Genomic DNA, 21,593 nt, shown 5'->3' with positions numbered 1-21,593 from the left:
TACAAGGATTAGGGGACACAGATTGAAGGTTTTGGGCAAGAGATGCAGGGGGAATATGAGGAAGAACATATTTATACAGCGGGCGGTAATGACCTGAAACACGCTGCCCAGGGGTGGTGGAAGCAGAGACGATCAGTGACTTCAAAAGGAAGTTGGATGGCCACTTGAAGGAAATAACAAGGGTAGTAGATAGGGCTTTAAACGAATTAAGGGTTGCTGGGACGAGTTGGGAAAGAGTAAATTCAATAGCAGTAAGAGAAATGTCAAGGCTGAACAGAGTAGAGATTTGGATAAAAATAAGCCAGGAAGGTAATGGGGCATTAATGACTACACTTTCAAAATCTCAACTGTCCAGCCTTTGACCCTCTATTCATCAGATTTCTGCAACCACTGATTTGTTCAAACGTACCCTCACTTCAAACTTTGATGCCCTAGTCCCTAATAAAACCATTACACTCCGTCACTCTGGCCATTCCCTCAACTCCATTCCTTTGAGTCTAAGGGACGCAGACTTGAAAGGATATGGCGGAAAACTGGTTTAGTCGTCCGCTGCCAAATCTGGCTCTGCCATATAAAGCATTATCGGGTCTTGCTTTTGTCTGTTAAAACTGCTCCCTATTCCAGGAGCATCCTGAAATGTAAGATTAACCCCCAGCTTCTTTTCTCTACTGCGCACGATCTTCTTAAACCCCTCTCCCCTGTTTCCTCCACCCTCACCTCCAACAATAAATGCATGGAGCTCATGGACTTTTTGTCACAAAGATCAAGACAATTTGATCAGCTGCCTCTGCTGCGCCCGCCCTTCCACGAGCCCACCTGGCCAAAATTCCTTTCAAGTTTTCCTTCAGTCCTAGCCCGGAACTTGCATCTTTTTCTAGTTTCTCTCCTATCTCGTCTCATGCCCTCTCCAAGCTCATCTTGTAAATGCGACCCACCTTGACTCTATTCCCAATGAACTGCTGACCACACAACTTTTCTTCTTGGTCCACACATTAACCGATAATGTTAACGATTCTCTCTCTTCAGGTGTTGTCCCTCTCTCTTTAAAGCTGCCATCATTGTCTCTCTCAAAAATAAACAAACCTTGACCCCACAGTCTTTACAAACTACCATACCTTCTCTAATCTCCCTTTCCTTTCCAAATATGCTGTCACCTCTCAAATCCGTACCCATCTTTCCCGGAATTCCATGTTTGAATCCCTCCAATCAGGTTTCCGCCCCGCCGCAGTCCTGAAATGGCTCTTTCCAAGACACAAATGAAACTCTTTTTTTAATTCTTTCTTGGGATGTGGGTGGTGCTGGCAAAGCCAGCATTTGTTGCCCATTGCTCATTGCCCTTGAACTGAGTGACTTGCTGGACCATTTCAGAGGGTAGTTAAGAGTCTACCACATTGCTTTGGGTCTGGCATCACACATCGGCCAGAGCAGGTAAGGATGGCAGATTTCCTTCCCTAAAGGACATTAGTGAACCAGATGGATTTTTACGACAACAGATGGTAGTTTCATGGTCACCATTACTGAGAAGAGCTTTCAATTCCAGATTTTTATTAATTAATTGAATTTATTTATCAATTAAATTTAAATTCCACCAGCCGTGGTGGGATTTGAATCTGTTTCCGAGGCATTAGCCTGAGTCTCTAGATTACCAATCCACTGACATTAGTATTTTGCCATCATCATCTCTCTGACTGTGATAGAGGTAAGCTATCTTGCTTGTCCTTCTCGACCTGTCTGCAGCCTTTGACATGGTTGACTACAGTATCCTCCAACACCTCTCCACTGTCATCCAGCTGGGCTCGACTGCTCTTTCTTGGTTCCATTCATAACTATCTAATCGTACCTAGAGAATCACTTAGAATGGCTTCTCTTCCAGCTCCCGCACCGTGACCTCTGTTGTCCTATTTGTCATCTACATGCTGCCCCTCAGTGACAGCACCCAAAAGCACAGCGTTAGTTTTCACATATACGTCGACGGCACTCCGCTCTACCTCATCACCATCGACTCCTTCACTGTTGTTAAATTATCAGACTGCTGATCTGACATCCAGTACTGAATGAGCAGAAATTTCCTCCAATTAAATATTGGGAAGATTGAAGCCATTATTTTTGGTCCCCGCACCAAACTCATGTCCCTAGCAACTGACTCCATCCCGCTCTCTGGCAACTGTCTGAGATTAAACCAGACTATTCGCAGCTTTGGTGTCATCTTTGTCCTCAAGATGAGCTTCTGGCCTCTCATTCACGCCATTATGAAGACCTCTTCTCCACCTCTGTAACATTGCCTGACTTTGCCCTTGCCTCAGCTCATCTGCAGCTGAAACACTCATTCATACCTTTATTACATCTAGACCTGATGATTCCAACACACTCCTGGCTGGTTTCCCCACATTCTGTCCTCTGAAAACTTGAGGTCAAAACTGCTGCCCGTGTCTCAACTGCCAGTGTTTTAACTTGCACCAAATCCTGTTCACGTATCACCTCTGTGGCTGCTGACTTCCATTGGTTCCCAGTTAAGCAATATCTTGATTTTCAAATTCTCATCCTTGTTTTCAAATCCCTCCATGGCCTCACTCCTCCCTCTGTAATCTCCTCCAGCCCCACAACCCTCAACTATCTAATTCTGGCCTCTTGAGCACCCCTGAGTTTAACTGCTTCATCATTGGTGGCCTTCAGTTGCCTAGGCCCTAAGCTCTGGAATTCCCTCCCTAAATCTCTCCTCCTTTGTACCTTTCTTTCCTCCTTTAAAACACTCCTTAAAATCTACATCTTTGACAAAGCTTTTGGTCATCTGACGTAATAGCTCCTCATGTGGCTCGGTGTCATATTTTGTTTTATAATGCCCCTGTGAAGCACCTTGGAATATTTTATTGCATTAGGGGCGCTATGTAAATATAAGTTGTGTGTGACATCAGGAAAAAATAGAAAAAAGCTATTGTTAAGGGCAGTATATATGTGTGAAACATTTGCAACAAAATGGATGAATTAATAGCACAGATTAAAAATAAATGGGTTTTATCTAATAACCATTATGAAGATATAGTTGCACATTGATCAAGATTGGGATATTCCATGATACTTGACTCTTATAGACAGACAAAATGGAAAAGGAGGAGGGGTAGCCTTGATAAAAAAGGATACATAAAGACAGTAGAGAGAGAATATCTGAGTTCCGAAAATCAAGATGTAGAATTGGTTTGGGTATAGTTAAACATCAAGGGGAAGAAAACACTGGTGGGAGTTGTTAATAGGCTGTTTTACAGTCAGAAAATTGGAGGTGCATGTAACAAGGGTATTAGAGTAATCACTGACTCTAATCTTCATATCGACTGGGCAGACCAAATTTACAGTAACAGTGTGAATGAATGCAGCAGAGTAGTTTGACTACACTAAGCTGAAGTACAGAAAGCTGAGTTTGTTTTTTTTTATTTCCAAAATATACTTTATTCATAAAAATCTGTAAAAATTACATTGCCAAACAGTTTCCAAACAGCACGAAAAAATACAAACATTGCAAAAGAGATCAGTTTCTTTCAATAATGTCATGAGTTTCTTCCCAACCCTTCCGTTTCACAATTGTCATGTCAATTACAGTTTTACATTTACAGCAATTGAGAATATTAACGATACAGTTCGAGGGGCTTCCCATGGTTCCAGCCCCTCAGTCCAGCTTGGTGGGGAACCTTACACTGTGGTCTTTCCCCATTGAGCCTTTGCTGCGGCTGCCCCAAGCTTTAGTGCGTCCCTCAGCACGTAGTCCTGGACCTTGGAATGTGCCAGTCTGCAACATTCGGTGGTGGACAACTCTTTGCGCTGGAAGACCAGCAAGTTTCGGGCAGACCAAAGGGCGTCTTTCACCGAATTGATAGCCCTCCAGCAGCAGTTGATGTTTGTCTCGGTGTGCGTCCCTGGGAACAGCCCGTAGAGCACAGACTCCTGTGTTACAGAGCTGCTTGGGATGAACCTTGACAAAAACCACTGCATCTCGAAAGCTGAGTTTATATATCAGTTTCATCATGTTTTGCCATTTTTATTTGTGTTCTTAATTGGCCAAACTTAACCTTTAATAGTACTTCAGTAGTACATATAGTTGCAGCTCCCATAATACCTCGGAACCTGATGTCAAAATGACGTTGCACAGGAAGCAAATAATTTCTCTCTTTTGTTGAGATTAAGGACAGCATTAACATTAACAATAACATCATCAAGATCCATTGACTAAGGTGGTAAACCCAACAAAATCTGGAATGCAGTCGCAACAAGCAGTTTGGTGTTTCCCTCAAGTTAGCACCTTCTGGCAACTCCTGCAACCGATTAGGCCCCAAACATATAGGTTTTCGTCTTGGCTCTGGACACCAGCCTACGAGGTAGAGAGACTGGCTAAGCTCCTAAAACCATGCCTCCGTGATGCAACAAACATAGAAAGGTAACCTTTCGGCTTGGAAGCTGGAATGTGAGGACTGTGTGTCCGTGAATGAATAACGACAGAAACTCAGCAGCTAGCATGCGCAAGACAGCCCTGATCGACCGTGAGCTACACAAGCTTGGTGTCAACATTGCCACTTTACAAGAAATTAGCCGACACAGGCTCTATTTAAGAAGCTAATTACACCTTCTACTGGCATGGAAAGAGTGCTGAAGATCGTCGTGAGCATGGTGTAGGCTTCGCAGTGAAGCAACCGGCTGACAGTCAATTGATCCACCAGTAGCAACCTCGGAGCGCCTCATCTGCCTGTGGCTGTCATTTGATGGGGGCACAGTCAACATCATATGCATCTATGCACCAAATCTGAATGCCAGTATCTCCATTAAAGAGCATTTCTCTGACTCCTTTGGTAACGTTGTGAGGAACATCCCAAATGGCGAGAGGCTATTCATCCTGGGTGACTTCGCACGTGTTGCGGCAGACAGTGATTCATGGGGTGGGCAAGATCAATGATCATGGACAACGCCTTCTTGAGCTTTGTGACCCGAGTGAGTTCTGCATCACCAACACCTTCTTCCAGGGCAAGTAACACCACAAGGTACCATGGCATCACCCAAGGTCTGGACATTAGCGCTAACTAGACCTAGTCATTACGAGGAGGTGCGATCTGCCCAGTGTTCTTCACACCTGCACCCTACCACAGCATAGATTGTGACACCGACCACTCTCATCAGCAGCAGAATGAAAGTTCCACAGCTCCAAACACGATGGCTTGCTGCGCATCAACATCCCTTGCACAAGCAATGATGCCAAATACCAGCACTTCGCACTGTCACTAGAACGTTGGCTATCCATCAAAGCCTTAATGGGAAGCACTGATGCTGGCATCGATGAAGCTTGCAAGTCACTAAGCTCAATCATCTATGAAGCAGCAGAAGCATTAATTTAGGTAAATGCGGAATACGCAACAAGGGCCGGTTTGAGACCCCCTCAGCTGAGATGATATCTGTCATTGCAAAAAACAAAGCATTAATGATGCACAACATAAACCCACAAGCTAATACCCTGCACAACCTAAAAGTAGCAAAGATGGCCGTGCATAGGACAGTGAGATACTGTGCAAACAAGCACTGGATCAACTTTTGTGAAGAGATCCAAACTGCATGTGACAAAGGAAATCTATGAGCTATGTACGAAGGGATCAAGAAGGCGCTTGGCCCTGCCGTCACCAAAGTTAATCCCCTGAAGTTAGCTGATGGTTAAGTACTCACCAACAGAAGTAAACACATGTCCCGCTGGGCTGAACATTACTGTGAGCTGTACTCCTGAGAGTCGGACATCTTCCAGTCCGCGCTTGATGTTCTGCTACAACTTCTGATCGTGGATGAGCTAGATGAGGAATTCTTATCACTGGAGCTCAAGAAGGCCATAGACTGGCTAGCGAACAGAAGGGCATCCGTCAAGGATGGAATCCCAGCCAAACTGATAAAGCATGGCAAGTCCCATTTTTTGCCACACCATTTATGACCACCTTCTCCTCTGCTGGAAAGTAGGCTCTGTTCCACAGGAGATGCGTGATACCAAAATCATCATATTATGCAAAAACAAAGGTGACAGAGAAGACTGCAACAACTGCAGGGGGTATCTTAGTCCTTAGCATCATTGGGAAGGTCTTTTCCACGGTCATACTTAAAAAAAAAAACTCCATTTACTTGCAGACTGAGTGTATCTGGAAGCACGGTGTGGTTTCTGTGCTGGCATATCTACTGTGGACGCGATCTTTTCCATATGCCAGCTACAAGAGAAGTGTAGGGAGCACAGTATACCCCTTTACCTTACTTTTGTAGATCTCACTAAGGCATTCAACACCATTAGCAGAGCAGGGCTCTCCAAGATTTTGGGAAAAATTGGCTGTCCACCGAAGCTGCTCAGTCTCATCCGTTCCTTCCATGACCACACGCACTGCACTGTACAATTTGATGATTCCGCTTCTGACAGTTTCGGAGTGAAGAATGGAGTGTAAGGGAATTGTGTCCGAGCCCTCACTTGCTTGACATCATCTTCTCTGTGCTCCTGACCTGTGCCTTCCCTGCAGATATGGAAGGAGTCTACTTGCACACTATGTCAGATGGCAAGCTCTACAATCTATCAAGGCTGAAAATGAAGACAAAAACATACCATGTCCAGATCAGAGAACTCCTCTACGCTGATGAAGCTGTGGTAGTTGCTCACACGGAAATTCAGCTACGAAGACTCATGGACTGTCTTTCCCATGCCTGTAACTTTTTTTCACCTTGACTATAAGCATCAAGAAAGGGACGGTGTAGGTGTAGTGATCAGGGAGAGTGATTGTGATATACTTGATCAAATTAGCATTGAAAAGGAGGATGTATTAGCTGTATTAGTGGGCTTAACGGTGGATAAATCCCCAGGCCCAGATGAGATGTATCCCAAGCTGTTATGTGAGGCAAGGGAGGAGTTAGCAGGGACTCTGACACACATTTTCAAATCCTCCCTGGCCACAGGAGAGGTACCAGAGGATTGGAGGACAGCGAATGTGGTACCATTATTCAAGAAGGGTAGCAGGGATAAATCAGACAATTATAGGCCTGTGAGTCTAACGTCAGTGGTAGGGAAATTATTGGAAAAAATTCTGAGACAGGATTAATCTCCACTTGGAGAGGCAGGGATTAATCCAGGATAGTCAGCATGGCTTTGTCAGAGGGAGATCGTGTCTAACTAACTTGATTGAATTTTTTGAGGCGGTGACTAAATGTGTAGATGAGGGTAAAGCAGTTAATGTAGTCTACTTGGACTTCAGTGAGGCTTTCAATAAGGTCCCGCATGGGAGATTGGTTAAGAAGGTAAGAGCCCATGGGATCCAGGGCAATTTGGCAAATTGGATCCAAAATTGGCTTAGCGGCAGGAGACAGAGCTTGATGGTCGAGGGTTGTTTTTGCAAATGGAGGCCAGTGAGCAGTGGGGTACCGCAAGGATCAGTGCTGGGACCCTTACTGTTTGTAGTGTACGTTAAGAATTTAAAACAAAAACAAGAAATGCTGGGTTCACTCAGCAGGTCTGGCAGCATCTGTGGAAAGAGAAGCAGAGTTAACGTTTCGGGTCAGTGACCCTTCTTAAGAATTTAGATGTGAATATAGGAGGTGTGATCAGTAAGTTCACAGAAGACACGAAATTTGGTGTCGTAAATAGTGAGGCGGAAAGACTTAGATTATAGGATGATATAGTTGGGCTGGTAAGATGGGCAGAGCAGTGGCAGATGGAATTTAATCATGAGAAGTGTGAGGTGCTGCATTTTGGGAGGACTAACAAGACAAGGGAATATACAGTGGATGGTAGGACTCTAGGGATTACAGAGTGTCAGCGGGACCTTGAGGTGCTTGTCCATAGATCACTGAAGGCAACAGCACAGGTAGATAAGGTGGTTAGGAAAGCATATGGGATACTTGCCTTTATTAGCTGAGGCATAGAATATAAGAGCAGGGAGGTTATGTTAGAGCTGTATAAAATGTTGGTTAGGCCAGAACTGGAGTATTGTGTTCAATTCTGGTCACCACACTATGGAAAGAATGTGATTGTACTGAAGAGTTTGCAAAGGAGATTCACCATGATGTTGCCTGGGCTGGAGCATCTCAGTTATGAAGATTGATGAGATAGGGTTGTTTTCCTTAGAGCAAAGAAGGCTGAGGGGGGACCTGATTGAGGTATACAAAATTATGAAGGGCTTTGATAGGATAGATAGGAAGAAACTTTTTCCCTTCGCGGAGGGGTCAATAACCAGGGGGCATAGATTTAAATTAAGGGACAGGAGATTTAGAGGGGAGTTGAGGAAAAATCCTTTCACCCAGAGGGTGGTTGGAATTTGGAACACACTGTCTTGAAGGGGTGGTGGAGGCAGGAACCCTCACAAAATTTAAGAAGTAATTAGATGAGCACTTGAAACGCCAAAGCATACAAGGCTGCGGGAAAATGGGATTAGATTGGATGGGTGCTTGATGGTTGGCGCAGGTGCGTTGGGCTGAAGGGCCTGTTTCTGTGCTGTATAACTCCATGACTCTAAGAAAACAGTGACCATGGGACAATGTGTTGCATTTCCGCCTCTGATCGTCAAAAGAAACACCCCACTGGAAGTGCTTAGAAAATTCTGCTACCTTAGATTCACGGTGACAGCCAATCTTTCCCTTGATGCAGATCTCGATATATGGGGAAAGCAGCTGCCACCTTTGGCTGACTTGTGCGACACGCATGGGATAACACCTTGCTGACCCTTAAGACAAAGCTGCTGGTTTATAAGGCCCTGTGTTCTCAGCACCTTGCTGTATGGCTGTGAAACATGGATGACTTATTGTTACCAGGAAAAGCAGCTCAACAATTTCCATCTTTGCTGTTTGTGACACATTATGGGTGTATCCTGGCAAGACAAAATCATAAATCTGGCAGTCCTCTCAAAGGCCGAACTCCCAAGTGTGTCAGCACGAATCAAACTGAGGTGGTTTTGGTGGATCGGACACGTCTGTAGGGTGGGAGTCTGTCGTATACCCAACGACCTGTAAGATCAGGTAGCTGGGGCCAGAAGACAAGTGGGGCGTCCAAAACTCTCTTTCAAGGATGCTTGCTGGCATGACATGAAGGCCCTAAATGTCAATTATTGCAGCTGGGAGTCACTAGCTGGCAACAAAGAGAAATGGCGACACATCCTGTGGACTGGCGTGCATTACCATGACGACCAGTGGCTACAGCAGCTTGGCAATAGGTGCCGACACTGAAAACAACTACTCACAGTGTCACTTGGCAGTTTCACGTGCGACACTTGTTGCAGAACCTGCCTCTCAAGGATTGGCCTTCATAGCCACCAACAAAGGTACACCAAGAGAAGACACCCCACCTAAATGGATTGTTTGCTGCATGTCCATCTTTTGTGGATGGAAGGATGCCAACAACAACAATAAAAACATCCATTGATGTATATTTTGGTATTTAAATGTTCTGCATGTACTTTTTGTCTTGTTTTCAATCACACAAAAACATTATTATTGTAATCATTTGGTCAAAAGTAGCTGTTGTGTTTTGAATGTTGCTAAATGAATTACTTAATACAGCCTTTATTGATGGTGAAACAAATTTACATATCCTCTTTAGTAGTTCACTTAGTATGTCTTTCTGGGTTTAGGCCACAGCTGAGATGGCAGCCCAAACTGCATGTGTTCTGAGACATTTTGGCCTATTTTTCCAGAGCTAACTGAAAAAGAGTCTCAATCTTTTGCTTATTGAAACATCTAATTTGTTATCTGGACATCATAAAAGTAGGGCGGCGCAGTGGTTAGCACCGCCGCCTCACAGCTCCAGCGACCCGGGTTCAATTCTGGGTACTGCCTGTGTGGAGTTTGCAAGTTCTCCCTGTGTCTGCGTGGGTTTCCTCCGGGTGCTCCGGTTTCCTCCCACAAGCCAAAAGACTTGCAGGTTGGTAGGTAAATTGGCCATTATAAATTGCCCCTAGTATAGGTAGGTGGTAGGGAAATATAGGGACAGGTGGGGATGTGGTAGGAATATGGGATTAGTGTAGGATTAGTATAAATGGGTGGTTGATGGTCGGCACAGACTCGGTGGGCCGCAGGGCCTGTTTCAGTGCTGTTTCTCTAAACTAAACTAAACTAGTTGACTAGAAATTTGATTATATAAATGGGCGTTTAAGCAAGGGATTTTGGAGAAGATCAAAATAAACCATCTAAAAGGAATACATTGTCTTCACACATCATAAATAGTGGATGTTTTTAAAATAAATTTCCATTCCATCAGTGAAAATGCATTTCATTCCATTTATGAAACAATTGCTTTTGAAAAACATTGTACATATACAGTTGAGGTTAGCCACATAACACCATGTAACGCAGTCTGCAAAAGCAGTTTCTTAAAATAAACAACACAATTTGACTCATGCTACTTGCTGAGTTTTCTTGAGATTTTTTCATAAGCATTGCTCATCTTAACCATAAAATTCAGCTGCATGACTAGTGTCCTACTGTACGTTACTGCAGGTTGGATTGTTGCCAGTGGCAAAGTGTACTTGTAATTTAGGCTGTAACAAAGGTTGTTTGTATGTTGGAGGTAACAGTCTCATTACTTAGGATATGTTAGAGACATTTTGTCAGAAATTCATTGTCAATTTTAAAAAGGGCTGCCAGCAATTGCTACATCTATGTTTTCTGCCTAATGTCCCTTTAAGTTCTGTTTTATCTTCCATTGTAAGGGGAAAAGAATGATGCATTAAGTATATGAAACAAAGTGGTTTCTTTATTCTTGTCTTGGGTGCTGAAAGAAAACTGTTCGAGGATATTTTTCGATCACACTGCCCTCTGTCTTTTTGCTTCCTACTGTTTTGCCGAAGTTCTGCTTGATTCCATTGTCTCCTTTACTTGCCCCCAGTAGCAGCTGTAATGTTAAACTGACAACGTAAATAGAGGTGATCTGGATCATCAGAAGGGATGGTTCTGGTTGACTCCTCGGATGGCAACATAAACTTTTTTGCCTGCTGACTGGCTGAAATGCTAACTTCAACAAACCTCCCTGCAAAGCTTTGTTGTCACCAGCCCATATGGACTTTTGCTTGCCACCAAAAAAACATCCAAGGAATACAGATGTCTTTGGGGAACAGTGACCATTTGCAGCTGTGAAGTTGTTTAACTGGGGCTCTATCTTTTGAAATCTGACAGTTTAAGGGAGCTGCAGCAAATGTTGACATTCAGTCTATTCATTGCATAGCAATATTAATACAGTGCAGAAGTTAATTCCTTTTGTGTAATTTTTTGGTTTTGCTGTAGGCTCCAGTGTTCAGATTGTCTTCTGAAAAGATGTTAAGTATTGCTTCTCGGAGCTCTAACTTGGCTCGCGGTACTATTTTCTTTATTTAGGTCTGATCTGGTTCCTGGTGACTAACATCTCTGAGACAGCTCCCAATGTTTACATTACTAAATCCACCTCCCCTTATCTCAGCCGTAGGCACAGTTCTTTTGCTGGGAACTGGATTTAATCGTTTCAAAGCTGGGCGCTGGCTCATGGACATCATAGTCTGACCTAAATGAGCACCAATATATAAAAGCAGCTTATAATACTTGGAGGATAATTTAAAATTTTGGTTCTTGGCAAATTACACAGTAATCCAGGGAACGGAGTTGGTGGCAAAGTTGTTTAGCCACTTTAGTGATTTATTGGTTGCTTTATTTATAATTGCAAACATGAGCTGAGTCACGCTCAAAATGTTGCAAATGAAGCTATTTGTCATGATAAAAGTAAATACTCATTTCCCCAATTATCTAAATGTGGAATTCCTAACTGGATAAACATTGTAGTGCTCCACAGCATGGCATTTAGGATTGTTTTACTGACAAGAGGGAGGGGAAAATATGAGCATCCCACACCTAGTCTGACTTTTAACGAGGTCACTTTGTAAGCAGTTGTAATTAGACTTGGCTTTAGTTAGGCTTCCCTTCACATATTGCAGAATGTTGCTGGAAGAGTGATCACTGGAGGCGTGCAGGGAGAAGCTGCATCAGTGGTTTTGGATGATATTACTTTACTGCTCCATTTTGGAATGATGCAAAGGTGAATGGCTTTGAAAGTATAAACTGGAAACAGATCAGCCATAGCCATATCTATCTTTTTGCTACTGCAGCCATAGTTTTGTTCTGTGACGCCGCATGGTATAAATGTAACACTTTTATCGGTCCTGACTGTTAACTGAGATGTGTTAAATTGCCTTTTCTCATGCTAGTACAAGGAGTTCTACTGTGCTGTGGGAATGGACCACAAGGTCACAAGCTATAAGTAGTTTGTAGTCACAAATGGAATCTGATTATCAACTGAGGGAAAGCAAGAATTAAAATCAATTAACCATTACACCTGTTTTTGTTCTGAATTACTGAGGAAATTAGCTGATAGATTTTCAGCTGACTGCATACCAGATGCTTAAAATCTGAGTAACCCAACTAATAGTCATCTCTCTAACTTAATAATAGGCTCCATGATGGTAGTGTGGTAGCATCAGCTGGAATATCCCAGAGCTATGCAGATCTGAATAATTCCAAGTTCACTTGCTAGTTATTGCTGAGTTTGCTGACTTCAACTGAGGACTTGAGGTGTGGGCTATATTTGGCCTGAAGCTTATCTGAGGCAGGGAGGAAATAAAGCTCCTGATTGCTTTGGATAATTCCTGCTGTAATATATGGACATTAGGTGGGGATAGAACTGGACTTGGTCAGATTTTTTTGATCCCTTCTTCCTCCTCTCCCATAATTGAATAAGCTGTTGGCAAGGGCTCATGTATGTGACTATTTAGGTGAGGTAAGAAAATGTACCAAAGGGTGAGTCATCACCTTGGAGAGGAGTGGAACAGATTGCACAATAAGTGTGTTTACTTAAAAAAAAATTATAATGTGTTAGCCATTTCAGTGTTTTATATTTACATCTGGTAAAAGTACTTTGTATCCCCTATCCATCAACTTGGTTATTTTCACCACGGCACAAAACCTTCAACATTGACTTCTATATAGAAATGGCTCTTTCCAGTTTGACTAACTGTATTTTTGGTCTTTTTCAGTGGAGGTTACTGTGGAATATGACTATGAAGCTTTGCACGAGGATGAACTTACTCTGAGGGTTGGTGATCTCATCAGGAATGTAAGAAAACTTGACGAAGAAGGGTGGTGTGAAGGAGAGTTAAATGGGAAGAGGGGATTGTTCCCGGATAATTTTGTTAAAGTAAGTAAGGAAAATCATGCTGTGACAAATATATCATGCTGTATTTCTTCGTACTTTATGGAGCAGAATACGAGAGCATGAATATATTTTTGTGTGGTGACGTTCTCCAACAATTGTAAGAGGATCAGCAATATGATGTAAACAGTTAACCACTCGTATCGAGCTTTTCTTCAATTTGTTATATGGCAGTGTTGGTAATGAAGCATATGTCAACAAATGATGGCTTTTAGAAACTAATTATGTGAGCTATGTAATATGCTTGCAAGTTACAGTGAAGGCATTAAATATTTTATTTCATTTTGCACTGTGTTCCTGAATAATCGGTCTCAAAAACGTAATTTAAATGTTGCTGTATTCTGGATTCTTCATATACCACTAATGTGTACCTGTGCATTGGGTTGCATGGACTGGGGAGGATGCTTGTGGGGTTGGGAAAAAATATAGTTTAAAAAAAAACGTGCTTGCTGATGCCACGATTTTAAAAACGTTATTCTTGTGATCTCTCTTGTTGATGAACCCTGTCTCTTTTAAAAGAATGTCTACGCAAAGGTTACATACTAGAAGTGAGAAGCTAGTATTGACAGACCACAAGTGGAATGTGGATCTTCATTCATAGGTTAGCTCAGAGGAAGATAGCCTGACACTGTAGTTAATAAGCCTGTTAATAAGGGTGAGATTTTTGGTGCTCAGAGAATTAAGCCTTCATACCAAGGGTCATTTGTTTTTTCTCTTCCTTTCTAGATATTTCTGATCTGCCTCTGCTTATTAGCTCAAGTTGTTGGTGCATGTGCTGTACTCTCCTTACTTTAGACTACCCAAAAGCGCCTCCTTTAAATTGCTGATATTCTTGACAGAACTTTGTGGGTTTGTGGAATGAAGAAATGTTTTCTGTCCAAGGTGAGGGCCTCTTCAATTCCTTATCCTATTGACGTTGGCATCTTCATTTTTTTTGTCCTTCCTTGATCAGAACCAAGTGTAAGAAATATAATGGGCTGAATTTTATCAGCGCACCGTACTCCTCAGTGGCACGCTGTGAGAGTGGCAGCCTTCCAACATGGAAGTGCTGCTGCACGGCCCCTGTGATATTACACGCGGGAGCTGATTTAAATAGAGGGAGCAGAGCGGCGGCCCCTGAAGATATAGAGGGGGCAGTTGCTGCATCCCCGGCAATGATGTTCGCTGCCACCGCACATGTACTGGTGCCATTTTTAAAGGGTTTTAACCCCACAAAGATTTAAATTTTTAAAAGTACAGAATGTGACTTTTAAAAAAATAATAAGTTATTAGGAGATGTAGGCCCTTTCCCAACCTCCCAATGGCCTTTTCGTTGCCTGATGTTAACAAAACTTACTTTATTCCCTACCCAAACTTCAACACCCCCCCCCCCCCCCAAACTTATAACATTTGCCCTTCAACCCCTTTCCACCATCCCCACAGCCAATAAAAAGCGTTTTCCCTGCTCCCTCCCACCCCGCGTGCGCTGAAAATATTATTCCTCCCTCCTCCCCACCAGTGTCTCTCCTCAGAACTCCGTACAGTGTTCTGAAGGCGTGTGAACTATGCTCGCCAGCCGTAAAATCGGCGTGGGACAGCTGCTGCACGCAGCTAAGTTAATTTACATCTCATTATGCATTTGAATATTTAGATGACGGTGGGGGGCTGCTCCAAAGTTCCCCCCGCCACTGCTAATATATGGCGGGCCCTTCTCGACGTCTGGGGGTCAAGGTGGGCTTCTCTCCGCTGAATTCTACGCCCGCCACTGCCGTGACCCACACGTCGAGGGGCTACTAAAATTCAGCCCAATGTGTTCAGATTCTACATGGATACCATTTGGAGGCCTTGCAGTAGACTGTTGTAATGTTTCGATGCAGCTATCACAATGTCTCTACTCAAGAATCCACTTAGTGTTTGCCTCCTTGCTCGTCTATTCTCTTAACCCTCCACTCACCTCAGCACACCCCGCCCCCAACCCATTTCAAGGTCAAGTCCTAAAGGTTAGACATATATAGAATGTGAACATTCACTCAAAGGTTAATGCAAAGATAGATGATCTGACACCTTACTTAGTAGGCATAATTATTTAATTGGTGTTTCCTGACTTGTTTCTGTGGTGAAGATAGTTCTACATGTAGGAGGTCTTTGGCAGCAGCTTGCAGTATATATCTTGGATTTCTGATCATAAAATTCTCACTCCATTCCAAGTTTGCAGTATAGGAACAATGTTTGACTATAGGATTATCTCAGCATATATTTGCCTTGTAACTTGGTTCCAATCAGAATATTTTTATCTATTATATTGTTTTTAGGTTGACATATCAATTACTTCTGTGAATTGGTTATATCTGCTATGTTTGGGGATAAAGAAAGAGGCAAGAGAATTTATCAGTTCACTTGTGCATTTACATTCCTCATTCAATAACATTCTTTCATCAGGACTATTTTGCCTCAGAATTTAGAAGAATCTGATCTTGATCCTGCTTAATCTTTCTCCAATAAATAGTTTTTTTTATTCATTCATGGGATGTGGGCGTCGCTGGCTAGGCCAGCATTTATTGCCGATCCCTATTTTCCCTCGAGAAGGTGGTGGTGAGCTGCCTTCTTTAACCGCTGTAGTCCATGGGAGGTAGGTACACCCACAGTGCTGTTGGGAAGGGAGTTCCAGGATTTTGACCCAGCTGCTTAGGTTCTGTAAATCTTTCTTCCTAACTTGGAGACCCAAGATGAAGAACCCTTTCCAGTAGAAAGTGGTGTGCATAGAACTGCTCAAGGTATTCAAAATGTAATCTTGCCGAAGGTCTGCATATGGCTTGAATGACATTTTGATTAGTAGTCAAATGCTTTTGATGTATACTAGCTTTTGATTGCGTTGTCTTGGTTCGAGGAAAGTTGGTGTGGATGATCAGCAATCTCATCCACGTGGCTTTCCTTTTTACTTGGGCTAAGAAGGAAGAGTAAATGGGAAGCAAGTTGGCCTTTTAACTAAACTGCTGTTGAACCAGTTTCACTTTTAGGTAAAAGCAGTGCATAATGTTACGACCAGGTGAGGCAGGGGTCCGCATCTCCCCTCTCGGCCTTTTCTTGGTTTGGCTGTTAACAGGGTTTAATTTTTAAAACTGTGTTTTTAGCTTCCACTCAATGCGTCCTTGCTCACTGTTCTCCAGTTGTAATGACAAAGAAATCAACCAGACAGGTTTTCTCAGATTTAAACAAGAAAGGTGTAGGTTTATTAACCTTAAAACTCTAATTCAGTTAAAATGACTAAAAGATACACGATGCGACCACGCTAGCATGCATACGCGATAAATACACGCAAATAGAGACAGAAAAGGGGAAAGATTTGAAACAATAGATGAAATTTAGTTACTGGTTTTGGATTGGATGTAAAGTTTTTGATTGAAGTTAAATCTTGCAGTTCTCGTTGGGGCTCAGTGCACACTTTCAAACTTGCTCCGCTGGTCTTCTGTCTTGAGGCTTAAGTTACTTTCATGGGTCCCTGGAATTTTGCATGAGAGAGAGAGAGAGAGGTGCTCTCTTCTTGTAGTTCACTTGCATCTCTTCCCAAAATTATTGTGTCGGGCACAATTCAAAAAAGGCTGCACTTGTTGACACAACCACTAGGTGGCACTGTACTGGCACATGCATGAATGCAACCTGTTACACTGAAATGTCACAATCTGTGACGTTAAGGCAGCTGCCAGGAATAAAGATGGCACTGCTCAAATAATCACAGAAGGGCAAAATAAACCTATGGCAGCTAGCAATGGAAATCGAAAGTACAGCACCTCTGACAGTGCTGCACAATTCTAATTGTTTTCAGTGCCATTCCGTTCTTGCCACTTGCTCCCTGCCTCCTTCCCGCACCAGGCCGCCCTAAAAAGCAAGGCGATGTAGGAGCACGTGGCAGAGAGGAGGGAAGCGGCGCCGCCTTGAGCGAGTGTCTGGAGGGATGGGGGCTAGAGAGCGGGTGGCGAGGAGAGAGCGGCGGGGTAGGGGATGAAGCGGAGCGGCTGGAAAGAGCGGAGGGGTAGGGGATGGAGCGGAGCGGCTGGAGAGAGCAGCAGGGTAGGGGATGGAGCGCAGCGGCCGGAGAGAGCGGAGGGGTAGGGGATGGAGCGCAGCGGCCGGAGAGAGCAGCAGGGTAGGGGATGGAGTGGAGCGGCTGGAGAGAGCAGCAGGGTAGGGGATGGAGCGCAGCAGCCGGAGAGAGCGGAGGGGTAGGGGATGGAGCGCAGCGGCTGGAGAGAGCAGCGGGGTAGGGGATGGAGCAGAGCGGCCGGAGAGAGCGGGGTGGGGGAGTGGAGTCGACAAGGCACGTTGCACGAAGATGTACACGGTCTGTGATGACTTCGCTAACCAGCCCTGGCAAGTTGGAAAGCCGCGCACGCACAGAGAGCAGGAGCCCTTCTGCGCACGTGCGCATCTTGCCGCAGCCTGATGACGTCAGCGGCTGGCTGCGTTGTCAGGAATCACTTTGTTCAAAAAAACCCCAGGCTTGCCGGCAGGTTAGTCATATGACTAAATCCTTGTTTAGAGCAGCCTCACCTGCGAGATTTCTGGATTCCTTCGAGCTTACCGGACACACTCAGTGAGAGGGGTGGGGGAATGTTGGCTCAGTGACTCTGTCTCTCTTGATCTTCACTATGGACAAAACCCATCTGACTCATTGAATCAGGGAGTAGTGCCATTGTCTTCTTCATGCAACAGTCTTTTAGAATGCAAATGTGCAGCAATGTTTTCAGCCACTGTTATCTTTTTAAACAAGTTATTTTGATGTCCAGGAACAGTTTAAAATGTTCCATATGATGAAATTAATATGTCTCATTTTGGCAGGTGCGGTTTCCGTCACAATAAAAAAACTAATTGAATTTTAATTTACCCAATAAATGAGATGTACTAATTCTGTGGGTTGAATTTTACCCAATCCCACACTGACTTTATCAAAATCTGTAGTACCACTTCATGTACATAGTTTTTTCAGTTCTGGTATGGGTTACATAGTTTGTGACCAGTGGGCATTGTATGTTATTGTTTAGTTCCATCTAATTTAACTATTGTAGATGAAGTTGCTGCTTGTTTATAATGGAGCATTTTCAGTTTGGGTAATCCTTAGAAGATACCTGCATCTTCCCTGTAAGGAGAGGTAATTGACCTTCCTAATCACATTAACAGTAGATTTAACCAAAATATATTTGTAGTGAAATTAAAATTTGTTACTTTTATCCCATTTGATTTAACTTTTCAAATGCTATTTTCTTCCTCCTTCCTTGATTACTCGACCTCGATGCTTGGTATGATCACATTTTGTACTGAAATGCTTCACGTGGAACTTGAATTGAAATTTGAATATTTCTATATCTACTGGAAAGCTTTCATCTACTAGTTCAGTTATTTCCATAAGGAATTTCAATAGGTTAGAGAGGTATGACGTTGCTTTTAAATCTATGTGAATTGTTCCTGATGGCCTCAGCTCTTTGGAAGAGTGTTGGTAGCATTCCAAACATTGGGCCAGACCTTGCTGTAGTGGGGCAGTTCACAGCAAATGCTGTGAAATATTTTTCTACACCCGTCAGTTCTCGAATTCTTTGTATTGTAACTTGCTGCAAGTGTGCTAACTGGAGCAATGAGGCAGCTGGGACTTTTGGTAATGGAGGGACCAGTGGTTTATCTCTTTAAACATTTAAGGATTGAAAAAGAAATGGGAGTTAAAAAGATCAGGTACTGGAAGTCAAATACAGAAGCAAAGAAAGATTGTATTAAGAGAGAGAGGAAAAGTGATTTGATGTTGGATCTGGAATTTATCCATATTTTTCACTTCCTTTTATAATTTCTACTCATGGAAATATAGGAACAAAAGTAGGCCATTCAGTCCCTCTAACCTGTTTCGTCATTCAGTGAGATGATGGCTAACCTGTACTTCAACTCAATTTACTCAAATTTGATCCATATCCCTTGATACCCTTACCTAATATTAAAAAAAAAAAAGATCAGGTTTTCAAAGGTCCAGTTGGCCAGCAACCACAGGCTTTTGGGTGAAGAATGTTCCAGATTTCTGCTACTGTTTTGCATATGAACAAACAAATTAGGAGCAGGCCATTTGGCCCCTTGAGCCTACTCCACCATTCAACAAGATCGTGGCTGATCGGTTTCTGTTTGGAATTCCACACTCCCATCTACCTCCGATAACCTTTGATACCCTTGCCGAACAAGAATCTATCTACCTCCGCCTTAAAAATATTCATTGACCCCGCCTCCACCACCTTCTGAGGCAGAGAGTTCCAAAGTCGCACAACCCTCAGCGAAAGAATTTCTCCTCGTTTCTGTCCTGAAAGGGCGACCACTCATTTTAAAACCGTTCCCCCTAGTTCTGTCTTCACCCACAAGAGGAAACATCCTTTCCACATCCACCTTGTCAAGACCATTCAGGATCTTACATACTTCAAGCAAGTCTACCCTCACTGTTCTAAACTCCAGTAAAAACAAGCCCAGTCTGTCCAACCTTTCTTCATAAGACAGCCCGCTCATTCCAGGTATCAAACTCCTCTGAACTGCCTCCAACGCATTTACATCCTTCCTTAAATAAGGAGACCAAAACTGCACACAGTATTCGAGATGTGGTCTCACCAATGCGCAGTATAACTGAAGCAATACATGCCTACTTTTATTTTGAATTCCTCTCTTAATAAAGGATAACATTGTGGCCATTACGGAGACGTGGATATCTCAGGGGCAGGAATGGATGTTGGATGTTCCGGGGTTTAGATGTTTCAAAAGGAGTAGGGAGGGAGGTAAAAGAGGTGGGGCAGTGGCATTGTTAATCAGGGATAGTATCACAGCTGCAGAAAGGGAGGTCGTCGAGGAGGGTTTGTCTACTGAGTCATTATGGGTGGAAGTCAGAAACAGAAAAGGGGCAGTCACTTTGTTGGGAGTTTTCTGTAGACCCCCCAATAGCAACAGAGACATGGAGGAACAGATTGGGAGGCAGATTTTGGAAACGTCCAGAAGTAACAGGGTTGTTGTCATGGGTGACTTCAACTTCCCTAATATTGATTGGAACCTCTTTAGTGCAAATAGTTTGGATGGAGCAGTTTTTGTCAGGTGTGTTCAGGGAGGTTTCCTGACTCAATATGTAGATAGGCCAACTAGAGGAGAGACTATGTTGGACTTGGTGCTTGGCAACGAACCAGGCCAGGTGGCGCAGATCTCGGTGGGAGAACATTTCGGTGATAGTGATCACAACTCCCTGACCTTGACGATAGTCATGGAGAGGGACAGGAGCAGATGGGATGGGAAAATATTTAATTGGGGGAGGGGGAATTACACTGCTATTAGGCAGGAACTGGGGAGCATAAATTGGGAACAGATGTTCTCAGGTAAATGCACGACAGAAATGTGGAGGTTGTTTAGGGAGCACTTGCTGCGACTGCTGGATAGGTTTGTCCCGATGAGGCAGGGAAGGGATGGTAGGGTGAAGGAACCTTGGATGACAAGAGATGTGGAACAGCTAGTCAAGAGGAAGAAGGAAACTTACTTAAGGTTGAGGAAGCAAGGATCAGACAGGGCTCTAGAGGGTTACAAGGTAGCCAGGAAGGAACTGAAGAATGGACTTAGGAGAGCTAGAAGGGGACATGAAAAAGTCTTGGTGGGTAGGATTAAGGAAAATACCAAGGCGTTCTACACTTATGTGAGGAACAAGAGGATGGCCAGAGTGAGGGTAGGGCCGATCAGGGATAGTGGATGGAACTTGTGCCTGGAGTCGGAGGAGGTAGGGGAGGTCCTAAATGAATACTTTGCTTCAGAATTCACTAGTGAGAGGGACCTGGTCGTTTGTGAGGACAGTGTGGAACAGGCTGATATGCTCGAACAGGTTGAGGTTAAGAGGGAGGATGTGCTGGAAATTTTGAATGATATGAGGACAGATAAGTCCCCGGGGCCAGACGGGATATACCCAAGGATATTACGGGAAGCGAGGGAAGAGATTGCTGCGCCTTTGGCGATGATCTTTGCGTCTTCACTGTCCACTGGAGTAGTGCTGGATGATTGGAGGATGGCAAATGTTGTTCCCTTGTTCAAGAAAGGGAATAGGGATAACCCTGGGAATTATACACCAGTCAGTCTTACGTCGGTAGTGGGCAAATTATTGGAGAGGATTCTGAGAGACAGGATTTATGATTATTTGGAAAGGCATGGTTTGATTAGAGACAGTCAGCATGGCTTTGTGAGGGGCAGGCCTTATTGAATTCTGTGAAGATGTGACAAAACACATTGATGAAGGAAGAGCAGTGAATGTGGTGTATATGGATTTTAGCAAGGCGTTTGATAAGGTTCCCCATGGTAGGCTCATTCAGAAAGTAAGGAGGCATGGGATTCAGGGAAAGCTGGCTGTCTGGGTACAAAATTG

At 43.6% G+C, this 21,593-nt stretch overlaps 1 protein-coding gene across 4 annotated transcripts in view; it reads left to right on the top strand.

Annotated features, from left to right (window-relative positions):
• opn5 (opsin 5) overlaps positions 1–21,593 on the top strand; it is a 473,827-nt gene that overhangs the window by 17,864 nt on the left and 434,370 nt on the right. Inside the window, exon 2 of one of the 4 annotated variants that reach the window (XM_068024828.1) lies at positions 13,035–13,114. The exons of 1 other annotated variant lie outside the window; for it this stretch is intronic. In XM_068024828.1, coding sequence (XP_067880929.1) covers positions 13,035–13,114 — 80 coding nt within the window. Of the gene's footprint in view, positions 1–13,034; positions 13,196–13,986; positions 14,093–21,593 lie in introns of those variants that run through there. 2 more of the 4 variants (XM_068024818.1, XM_068024838.1) reach the window with 2 other exon arrangements.

The sequence above is a fragment of the Heterodontus francisci genome, chromosome 3 (genome assembly GCF_036365525.1).
Source record: "Heterodontus francisci isolate sHetFra1 chromosome 3, sHetFra1.hap1, whole genome shotgun sequence".
Lineage (NCBI taxonomy): Eukaryota > Metazoa > Chordata > Chondrichthyes > Heterodontiformes > Heterodontidae > Heterodontus > Heterodontus francisci.
Note: the sequence above shows the minus strand (reverse complement) of the source record. Positions and strands in the feature narration are given on the sequence as shown.